Consider the following 12,220-nt stretch of genomic DNA (forward strand, 5'->3'; position numbering starts at 1 on the left):
TTAGGACAGAGTTGACAAGGAAGGGGTTTGCCACTTCCTTTTGGTCTTGTTCTCCATGGGAGGGGACAGCAGTGCCATTTGTATTCTGCGTACTGGCAGGTACTGCTAAAGCACAGACTGAGCCCATTCCTGAGCGCCCTGAGCTGGCTGTTGAGGTGAAGGAGCAGTAGAATTTCTGCTCCGGTTGCCAATTAGGCAGGTAACATATCCCTGAGAAAGATGGTGTGCAAGAGCTAATTATTTTTGTGTGCCGCTGCCTGAATAACTTGAGTCTGCCAGGTGCCAAATGCCTCTGGAAATCTCCCCGTTCTGTGGGAACTGAAAGGTTCAGCTCATTCCTGACTCTTTTAAGGAGTCAGACCCTAGAAAACTGCAAACTTTTAGCACAAAGGCTTCTCATCTGCTGGGGGGAAGAGTGAATCACACCCATGAGAAACATGAAGTAGAAAAAAGGACTCAAATTTTTAGCGACCACTGATTCTGTACATGATGCATGCTACCCTGAAAGCGTGTCCCAGAGGTGAATCAGTGCCACCGTACCTTGCACCATTAAAACATTGCTGTTTGTGCACTGTCCTGCGTGACTCACTTGGGTTGTGATCCCTGGTTTACATGCTTGTGCAGTGTTGTCATGACAGTTATGCAGTTGGTAGGAGCTTGATGTGTGTGCTTATTGCATTAGGTTTACATAAAATAAAATATCTGTATTTTGGATAAATAAATGACTTAAATGCCAGGATGACTGGTCTAACACAGTAAGTTTGTAGAAGGTGGTAGCATGGGGAAAGGTAAGTTGAATCCTGGCTTTGTGTGGTAGCCAGTCATTCGTTAGTTTATAATTTTAATTTTTTTTTTTTCCACTTCATTCTCTTAGTTGTCTACCTGTGAATGATAAAGAAAGAGACGACACTGTCATTGTACACATGAACTGATGTGGTTTTACTGCATTTGGCCACACACTTAAAAGAAATATGCTGGTACAGAGCAGCCACAGGTCTTACCTCTGCTGCCACTCCTTTCACAAAAGAATGATCTTTACATCAACAGTTTCCATCCTTGGCTTGGTAACGTTGCAGTCCTACCTTTTGCTCTTGGTCCGAATGCAGAGATTAAAAACACTCAGTTGATGCAAACGGTGGGTTGATACAACACACAGAATGGGGTGTAGATGTGCTTCACACAACAGAGAGCAGAATTGAAGGGGAAAATGTTGCTTGGAGGCAAGACGCCTCTTTAATTGATGATGGCGAGGAAAATCAAATACCATATCTGCTTTTTTCCTGGAGTATATCGAGACTGATCATAACTAACATCTGTTCATGGTAAGCAAATACTTGTCATGATTTAAACTTCTGTTTGCATACAACTCTGAGTAGTGCATCTTAAAGTCATACATATTCATATAGAATGAAGAATGCATAATGTCTGCATAAAAAGATAAGCTGTATGACTATATATGAAGACAACAACTACAATTCTCACAGCACTGTCATTGGTTAATTTTTAAATATTCAAGCATTATTTAAAAAACAGTAAGCTGAACTTAAAACTACACTACGAAAAAATTGTATAACTGAACCAATGCTGACTTGTTTTCCTCAATATTAATAAATTTTAAAGTTTCCCTTTTTTTTTCCTAACACATTTTGTTAATTAGTTGTTATTTTAACCTCCAGTAACATGATCAGACTTCTTCTGCCTCTGGGCAATTGCGCTATGCTCTGATCTCGAGTTCTAAGGGAAATGTTCAATTTTATTTTTTTCCACAGTTGAATAAACAATACCATGTATACTATCTCTTGTGTTAGAATAGTGTTGTCTTCACATAAGACTCAAATAATGGTATTAGTCATTCATTTCCTTGTACACATACGCCCTATTGCGTGTTGACAGGTTTATAAGGATGCAGTGGCAGCCGTGGGTGCTGGGAAGCTCCTAGACGACAGCCTTTGAATCCTTGCAGTCCTGAGCAATGGTGCCTGAGTTAGTCTGTTTATTGTCTGCTTTCTCTCCCAGATGCTTGACTTGTCTGAAAGATTAATACATTAACAAGAGTGGTAAGGTCCAGGGTTGCACATCTTTAAGACATGTTTATTACCAGATGGCACATGAGATTCAGAGGTCACTGTGGAAGGTAACATTTTAAAGTGAAACAACAATATTTATGTTCAAATACTATGCTGATGAGATCATATGGAAAAATGTTTCTGATTAAATTAGTTTATAAATAGCCACAATATATCTGTTGAAAATTCCAAATGCCACTTTTAGTCTTCTTTCTTCGATTCTATTACTTCCTAATTTATTTAGTAACACAAGACTACCTTCTTACATAAACAGACTAGCAGCTGGAAAAAAAATCTATACTGGACAGACAACTCCACTTTCTTAAATAATGGAAAATCCTGTGTGAAACCTGGCTCTATTGTTTACTACTTAAAGCTAATATTCCATATAAGAGTTTTTTAAGACCAGAAAGAAATTTTAACTTTTAAATTCTCTAGGCTAAAATTCATCTTGCAGACATAGGGACTTACTGGCAGACAGCTATCCCTGCTTACAGGCAATATCACGTGCTACAACACATTTGACAAAAATCACGTTATGCTACTTACACAGAACTCGTACAATGAAAAGAAAATCCTTTTCTTTAGGCTTGCCATAGGAGGGCTGACTGTCTCATAGCTCATTAGTAAACATTATCAGTAACGCTAAACCTGAAATCTTGTTTATCCTCTCAAATTGTCACAAACTGTACGTAAATTCCAGAAGAAATAGTTTTGCACAGGTTTAAAAGGGCAACTAAGCTCTTAATTAACATTTCTTATCTACCATGCCACACAGACATTAAAATGCAGCGGATTTAAATGGTACTTACTTTTCATGTGATCCGTTCTCAACTTTCATAGCCCCTTCCACTGGATCCAGTCCTTGTTCTGAAAACTGTTTCAAGGCACTTAATGCTGCCTAAAGAAAAAATGAGTTGTCAAAAACCCCGCTGACACAACTGTATTAACACCAAATGAAGGAAGGTGTGTATTTTGATATTCTAGTTTTAAATAATTTCCTGTATATTGAAGCCATTTAGGCTACAGAGCTAACAGAGTGGGTACATAACAGCTCCGTGATAAACCGCTGTGCTTGTGCACGGGTTTGAGGATATCTTCTTCTTCCCGGTAGATGAGCGACTTCCATTTGTGTTAATGCAAGTTTCATCACCTACATGAAGAACATGATATACTTCCAAAATTCTTGCCTGTAAAGTCTCTTCAGCTTCGCCATGTGCTTTCCTAGAGCCCATGCTTTCCAGAGCTCTTACAAACTCTTGTCTTGTAGATGATTGCAGAAGGTGTGAGCAACGGGAGGAGGGTCAGCAGGACAATCCCGACACTCCACAGCTGGATCTTGAACGACGCAGCAGACTGATGTTCTCTACACATAGGTAGAGAAGTGCACTAAACAGGGTGAGCCAGCATGGGATGATTATGAAGCATCAGCAACAGAAGAATGATCAATTTTCAGCTGACATTTTTCTGCACAAGTGCATTCTTTATTGACCAACTTCTCTCTCATCTTCATGAGTCCTGCTTTAGGACTCAGAATTGTTCTTGTCTCCTCCCTAACTGCTTTGGTAAAAGACAAATGATTTTTTTTGTAATTAATTTAGCAAAGGTTGATTATGAAACTCTCAGACACCATGTGGCTGACTTTGAAAACATATCCAGCACAATAAAACCGTTGAGGTCAGTTCTGTCTTGAAGGTGAAATTTAAAGTAGGACTGAAAAACGGATTTTTCTCTTCAATCACTCCCACCTAAGATGCATTCAGAACTAATCAGAGGAGAAAAAAAGGTAACTTTTCACAGACACTGTCACCTAAGGTAACACCTCAAACACTGGAACTGACTATAGGCCCTCGGCGCTGCTCTTCACAGCGAGGCAACAACTGCTGCTTAGAAAATTGGAAGTTGCTCGCTTCTTAATTGTTAGGACAGAAAGAATCCATGTATCTGTCTTCATTTCTTCATTTTCCATTCCCCTCGGAGAGCAGGGACTCTGTCCGGAACAGGAGCTGCCATTGTAATGAAGTACTAGATTTGCTTTCGTACTAATTCTTTGCCTGGATTCTCTCAACAGCTCTTGCCCTTGAAAGGTATGTTTATAGAACTTAAATATTATTACACAATGTGTATTTTGGTGAGATGAATAACAGCACAAAAATTGCCAAGCTGCTCTAAAGTAAAAGATCATGTATCCCAGATTTATCTATAGTAATGACTAGCTGCTAAAGCTTCAGAAGGCTGTACAAGGTACTCCCACCCATAATGCATGAAGGTGGGATCTTTCTAGTCTGTGAAGTATTTTTTTTTTTGCTCTAGCAAACATATAAAAATCTGATCATTTTATAAAGTGTCTTGCTAAACCTCAGATTATCACTGTTACTTACCCATCCCCTCTACCTTTACTATGTGTTCTGGGGCCCTTGTATCTGACAGCTAACCTGCTCTCTACTTGCTCCTTCTTCCCATCCATTGACATAATTTCCCCCTTCATCTTAAAATCTCTGCTGCCTGCATCTTTCTTTTTATCCTTTTTCCATACTATGGCTAAGGGCTGAGCCTCAGCTTCACATCAATTACAACTTCTCCCATTACAGGATCTTTCACTTTTATCACCCATTGAGCTCCCCAGTGAATGAATTCTCCCTTTCCTCATTTCTTCTGGTTTTCTCAACGTTTTGATATATTTGCATTTTTCATAAGACAGTTCTTTCTCTACCACCTCATAGTGTCCCCTGTAGTTTTAGACATGCGTTCTCAACTCCTATAAGCTCTAATCACCATCGGCCTTTCCATCCTCGATCTTGACCGCACAGCAAAATCACTGTTTAACCCAAATAATTTCTCCCAGTGGCAACAAGGGTTTTCATCTACTCTCAACTTCTCTGTTTGTTCCAGTAACCCAGCACATTTCTTCACCCCAGTTTCTCTCTTCTCCTCTTCTCCCTGGGGTCCTTTTCATCACAGTGCAAGCACAACTCATCATGTGAGGAAGGGGAGCGATTTGGGCTCCTCTGTGTCCTTGCACAGGACTGCTTCTCTAGTTGGTCATGGGGTAGCAACTGTGAGAACCAAATAATTCAATGGGTAGGGACTGGCACACAAGAATCTCCTGTCTTCTCATATCCATTTTTGCTGAGGTACATTAGCAAAACAATCAGGTTCTCCTTTCTTCTTACGTATGGTAATCAAAAAACCATTACCAGGTAGCATTGTAAGCAGGGAAGGAAGCTGAGACATCTGCTCCTCCTACACAGTTTAACTACTACCTCATCTGTTTTTGAACCCACCTTGTTTACTTTTTTATATTCATTTGTAGCTTCCGGGTCTGATATGTGAACTGTAAACTTGTTGTGGAAGAACTATTTGTTCAGGTTATTTGTTTGTACAGTGGCTTGGACAAAAAGGCCCTGATCATAGTTGGTAAGCAGTAGAGCCAAGTAACGTTTCGTTCAAGATAAGATCACAGGTTGATTATACGATATGCAGAAAGTCTGATCTTGATCAGTGGTTGCTGAAATCCCCAAATCATCAAGAGGTTAATTAGACCAGTCCAAACTTCTTAATCCCTTTCTAGAATTGCTCTGAATATGAGTACATCTGTTACTTACTACTGTTTTACTCATAGAACTGGCTATTGCAAGGCCTACCACATAAATTACAGAGCAGTTTTCAGGGTTGCTTTCCAGAAAAAAACTGCTTTGGAACTTCCTGGAGGAATATTAGCCACTATCTCAATAGAAACAGATCACGAGGGCATCTCGTCTCTTCTGACAGCAAGGGAAGAAGTACTACAGTGTAAAATAATGAACTCTTTGCCTGTAAGCATGGATCATTACTATAGGGGTGTCAAGGAAGTAAATATGGAACAATCAGAGGAAACATATAAAATGAAGGTATGCTTCAAGGTGTTTAATGATAAGCATGTTTAATACCAACACAACATCCAAATCCTAATGCTTGTAACGTGGTGCCATCTCATTTCTCCATCTCACCCTTCTTCAAGCCATGCCCTTCCCAAACTGAAGTGGGATATAAAAGATAAGATGTCAGATCTATTGTATTTCTGGAACCAAATATCAGAGGTGGGAACTGGCAGGAAAGCAGTCCTGTACCTGTATCCTTGATCTTCCAAATAGAGGTGTTTCTGTGAGCGCTGTTGAAGAGCCAGCCCTTTACACTGTCTCACCTTCGCTGCTCTGAAAGCCAATCAACTCTTCAAGCTCTTCTCACTACTGAGTCCCCACTCCCCACATCTTATGCCTCGATCCCACATCTTTCCCAAGCCACTCCAGTATCCCTGGTCTTCCCCTCCCTACTACCCACCCCAGAGCTCTGACTTCTTTGACAGCAGAGGTGATCACCTCTACTTCTTCACAAATCTCCCCCTACCCAGGCTCCTACTGTTTTTTTCCTACTCCTAAAAGTTCTCCCATCCAGGACCCCCAGCTGCTTCCACTTCCCAGAACTAAACTTTCTTTCCCCAAGTCCTGCCACCCTCCGACATTTCACAGTCCCTCTTTATCTTTCAGTTTCCGAACGTGTTCTGAGTTTATATGAGTTCTGATTTATTTTTCATGGAATCATGTGTTTCTCTCCGTAAGAAGATGCCAGTGGGGGAAGCCTAATTACTTATATCGCAACTGTTGCAACAACATTTGAATTTGGGGAAAGGTTCTTACTTTTTTAAAATGTCCATTCATGCAATGTGACTGAAGGGCAGTAGACAAATGGTAGAGAACGCCTTGCTGTGTCTTAAAAACTCCCTCTTTTCTTTCTCCCATAGCCTGCTTACGGTTGGAAGGATGAGCAAAGCTGAGAGAAACTGGTAAGGAAAGAGTACTTTGGACCTTAATAGATGTCCTTAATGTTTCCCCTCTCCCCGTTGTGCCCCTAGACAGACATGAAGATGCTGGATTCAGGAAGGAAGCTGGTAGCTGAGAGGCTGTGACCTGAACAGTCAGCACAGAGGCCAAGTAATCTGCAGCAAAGAAGAGTTACAAGCAGACCCTGGGCTAATTTAATCCATGATTCAATTCTTAGTCCCAACAGATTTACACCACTTGGCTTAAATATAACTTGTGAATGGCAGGTAACTTAGGTTAAATTAAAAGGAAAGAAAATAATGGAACATTTGACAGTGAATCTGGTGAACAATTTCCTCTTTTAAAGGCTCAACACTTCCTTCCATTGATATTTTTCTTACAATAGAGCATCTGCACAGATACAGAGAAATTTTTCTTTCCCCCAGAAGATTTTACAACTGTTTTGTGAGTGAAGCCCCACAGGTTACAGAACAGATGTCCTTACACATTTCTTGTATCACTTGTTTTCTGTGTAGCTACAACAGTGCCAAAAATACGATGCCAACAGGATGCACCGCACTGCTAGCTGTTTGTCTTGGCTGCCATTTCCATTATTAGTATGTGTGTGTATCAGGATGGGGATGGATGTTTCCAGTCATTTTTTTAGCTTTCCTCAAGTCAATTGGCAATTAGTAAATAGCATTGAAATTTGTGAATATTCTTCCTGTTTCTCGCTCTGGGGATTAAGAGTGTTATAATGACAATCTGGTAATATTAGATCATTCTTTTAGCAAGAACAGCAGACAGGCACTACACTAGCCCATGTGCACTTAAGACCACATCCTCATGATAAAATTTTCACGTTTGTTTTAGCACAGTATGTGGTTTGTGTTTTTCCTCTTAAATCTATATTACATTTCAGATTATTACATGAAGCTGAAAATTGTAAAAGTTTGTTGTTCTCCATGGTCCTTCCAGTTGACTTTACCAAGGACGTCTGAGACAATCCTAATAAACACACTGCTTGATATTGTTAGTTTACTGGTGATATGTCTCCTAACAGTACTTTTAAGTATATAAAAAACATATTCAGCTTGACCTTAATCAGTGTTTGCTGAAGACATAAAATTATGGGCAGAAATACTTACACTGCAAAACTGAATTAAGTCAGGGTCTAGAATAGGTCATGAAGGACACGATTTTACTGTCTTTAGTAGCTGGATCTTAGCTCAAGGTTGAGTTTGCAGAGCGAAACAACTGATTGTGGTCATACTACCTGTAGCCACATGCCATACACATGAACAAGTCTCAGGCTCTGCCCAAGTTTAGGCTTGAGAAAATGCTTGCATGCCAGATTAAAATGATAGACAGATCTAACTCTAGTCCTCAATTTCACTTGCAAGCCAGAAGCCTAGACAACAGCAAAGTTAATGCATGAGCAAAACTAGTAGCAAGTGTATTTACAAACAATCAACGTTCATTTGTTTTCAAAGCCAAGAGAAAAAACTCCCTCCAAATCAGGGAGGCTCTTCCCCTCTCCCTGACAATTGAGGCCTCAAAAGGCAGTATCATTGCAGAAAAGCTGTCTGCATCGGTAATGAGAAGCACTTCATGACTTTTTAATACGTGGATTTAAATTTCACATTTAAAGGCTATTGAAAAAAAACCAACAATATCACAGCTGTAGAGGTGAGTTTGAGGACTTAGTGTCCCAAAGCTGAGCAACTATTTAAATCTGTATGTACTCAAAATTACTGTTCTTGGTGATTGTTTTTTCCTTCTCTTGATGATGACATTTTTGACCAAGCTTCCATTTGGCTTTAACTTGTCCACACCCAAAATTGCATGCATACAGAAATGCACAAAGGGAAGATATATTTGCTTACATACATAAGCACAAAGTAGCTAAAATTTGACTCCTTAACATATCCATTTAATTCTCTTGGATTTACTAGGTTGGCCACATGCAAGCTAAACAAAAACTAGGTGATGGGTACTGCAAATAAATCCCTTTTCCCCACAGCTTCTGTTGTAAATGAATTTACTATATCACAAGCAATGACTTCTGCCTGGAGTTTTCACCACTTTCCTCACAATGTGCCATTCTCCCCAGTTGATTAGATTTCATGTGAACCAATGTTAACATCTGTTTAAAAATTAAATTCAGAAAGGGTTTTCACACTGCACAATGTAAACTGTAATTAAATGACTTTAAGCCCTTTCCTCACACGGTTTCTGATATGCATGAAAAACACAGGGTCATAATCTGATTAACTCATGTAGTTTACATGGAAACAGCATTTTCCAAACTGATTAATCTCTGCACAAAGGTGTAGTTACCTGATAGGCACTACAATTAAGGCTACTGATTGCACCTGTCAAGAGAAGGAGGTTGGAGGAGAAGAGTCCACTACAGTCAAACAAAGAATGATGATTCACAGATGTAGCTTAGAACAAGTCCCACATAGTAGTTAATGCTACCCCCAGGCAACTCATGCAGCCAGAATTTAAATGACACACAATCCACGTACAGCCTGACCTTGCCAGCTTTCTGAGAGTAATCCTAAAGTAAGGATTAACTGTTCTTGAACAATTTTTCCAATATATTAAGCAGAGCTTCTATCAACAACAGCATGCATGTCACCTTCTTCCACCTAGTTTTATCAGATACATATACTCGTTCCTCCATGCCTCGGAATATTCCAAGAAGTGGATGGAGTGAAAGACATTATTCAACATGGAATTTTATTTCCGTAGGTTTTTATCTTAAACAATCTACTTAAGTAAAGGGACAGCTTGAGTTAACAGTAGACAGAGTCAATTGAGTATGGCTTATTTTCGCATGTGAACCACCATGCTAGAAATCCGACCACCATTCTTGGGACTGAGCAATAATTCCAGGAGTAATGAATGGCAAGGCGTTCTCTCAAAGCCCGGGAAAGAGGTGCATGATCATCTGGGGGGAGACAGTTCTGTGGCTTTAATGGGGATAAAAGATTTACTAGTCACAAAGAGAGAAAACCATACTGAAAAGCACTGAATTTTTAAAGTAATTAAAAGGTATGTTTTTGTATGAAAAGTATTTTGTAAATAATACTGAAAGTCAAACTTAACAAATTTAACACTAATGTAAGAGATTAATTCAGCATGGAGACGCTAGTCTGCCAAGTTTAGGTTGTGTTCTTACTTGTGAATGGGAATAAGAGAGGAAAGGATTGCTAGGAGATCTGTACGGGACTCAGACTGTACGGGACTGTTCTTAAATCTGTATCTTCTCAGACTCCTCCCTCTTCACATATTCTCAACTGCGAGGAGTAGCACTGTGAAGTGCTACCAAAATGCTAACTTTTGCTTCTCTGGCACTCCATGCTGGAAATCAGTAAGCTGACACTTTTTCACGAACATCGTGAAAGAGCTCTCAGGTTCAATGCCAGCATCTACTGAGGTGTGTCTACATCTTCTAATGGTGAAGCGTGAAAGGTCTGCCCCAGTATCAGCAGTTAAAATAAACCCTAATCAAGCCTCTCTTTTGTCAGATAATTTCTGTAACTTTTCAGTGTATATTATTCAGGTCTGGTCTAGAAATCTGGAAGTTCTTTTAAAGTAAATTTGTTTCTAAATTCAAAATTTCATATTTTTTTTTAATTGTTACAATTGAAAGAGCAAATACATAAAGAATCATGCAACATCACAGCTTACTTATGAACATGAAGAAAAATATTTTAAAATTAAATTTCCAAGCATTTACACTACATATATACAACAGAATTTCACCAGATAACAATTAATCTTAAATTAATCTTGCTTCTAATTTCGTATCCTCAGTTAAACACTAACTTTCAGGAGGAGGTAGATATCTAAGTAATATCGGTGCTTTCAATAATTAGAGACTTCCAGATGGTCGATTATTGTATGGGTAGGTAGAGGTCTAAATCATGCAATTGAGACAACACTCAGGCATGGTTGAGAAGCTGCAGACAAAAATTTCAGGAGATTTTAAGAAACAGGGCTTTAAACCTAAAACTGAAAAGAGCAGAATGTATACCCTCAGGCAAAAATCCTGCACCAGCAGGAAAGAAAGGCCATGAATCACTGTCTCTTTCATCACTGATGGCTGGAAAATATCCTTGTCAACTGTGTTCTCAGAACAATTTGGTTTGTTTAATTATTTATTTATAGGCATTTCTCCACATCACTATCATAGATTTGCAAGTCTGCTGTCATTAACTCTATCTGCACTGCAGGAGATTTTGACCTTTTGATTTTAAATAAGTGGATTGGGGTACTCGGCTGTGTAAGAGTTCATGGTGACTTCTAAGATATGCTGCAGTAGACAATCCTCTTCATGTGGCTGACCTCCACAGTTCCATCCTGTTTTTAAGGTCTCTACCACAGCCTTCCAAAAAAACCTACACAACCAGCAGTATGTAAATGAGGCAAAGACCATGTCATTCCCCACCAGAATGGGCCCTGACCCATATTAGTAGTGTAGATGTCGCCACAACTGTTTTAACAAAATGAATGAGCAGCAAACTGAGCTGTATTTAAATAAGATATAAGTATTTATTCTGTTATTTAAGTGGTTTTTTTAGGCAACTGCTTGTGAAGAGTGGTCAAAAAATTGGATATTAAAGATTTTTATGAATTCTCAAAGATCCACATCAAAATGAGTTCAAACTATCAAGTATTACTCAATGCCTACTTCAACGTGGTTACTCTTCCACCTAGTAAACTGAACCTGTAAAACACACTCACTAGTGTTTAAATACTTTTTACCTCTCCTTGTAAACATCCTCTTCTTCATGAGACAAAATGGCACTAAGGACCACAGGTAGTTTTATTATTCCTGTTTTTAAAGAGAAGGAAACCGAAGTGAAGAGAGAGTGCATGAGCACATAAAGGGCTGCCCCAAGGTCAGCCAGTAAAAGTAAGAATCAGTTTTACTAGTTTACATGCATTTTATCATAGCCCAAGGTAGACAGAGAGACATTCTGAAAAAGGTATTTAATGATAGAAAACAAAAGAACAGTCTACACTGCAGTCACAATTTTAATTCAAATGCCTCATTCCTGTCACTATCACCCAGCAAGCTATAATCTTCCCATTAATGCTAAACACTTTCCATGACATAGTGGAGAAAAAGACTCTCTTTCAGGAGAGACCACAGGTGAGAGCCTTTAACAAATTTGTTTTGCTGAAGTATTCTAGAGAGTACTTTTTTCCCCTGATGTTTTTTTTTTCTTTAAATCCTGACATGTTTCTATTTCTAAAGACCATACACTTTGCTTTAGACATGGAAGTAATTTCCTAAATATCAGATTCCTCGGTTTAAGCAATTTTAAAATGAAAGAATGT

General features: G+C 39.1%; 1 protein-coding gene across 1 annotated transcript in view; it reads right to left on the reverse strand.

Moving 5' to 3' along the window:
- Positions 1-918: 918 nt before the first annotated feature.
- The window catches only part of STAU2 (staufen double-stranded RNA binding protein 2), a gene marked incomplete at its 5' end in the record, with an annotated part of 101,609 nt that continues 90,307 nt past the window's right edge, over positions 919-12,220 (reverse strand). Inside the window, 2 exons of the mRNA XM_009696087.1 lie at positions 919-2,029; positions 2,879-2,967. Of these exons, the coding sequence (XP_009694389.1) occupies positions 1,936-2,029; positions 2,879-2,967 (183 nt within the window). The remainder of the gene's footprint in view (positions 2,030-2,878; positions 2,968-12,220) is intronic.

Source organism: Cariama cristata, unplaced genomic scaffold (assembly GCF_000690535.1).
Source record: "Cariama cristata isolate BGI_N322 unplaced genomic scaffold, ASM69053v1 scaffold15682, whole genome shotgun sequence".
NCBI lineage: Eukaryota > Metazoa > Chordata > Aves > Cariamiformes > Cariamidae > Cariama > Cariama cristata.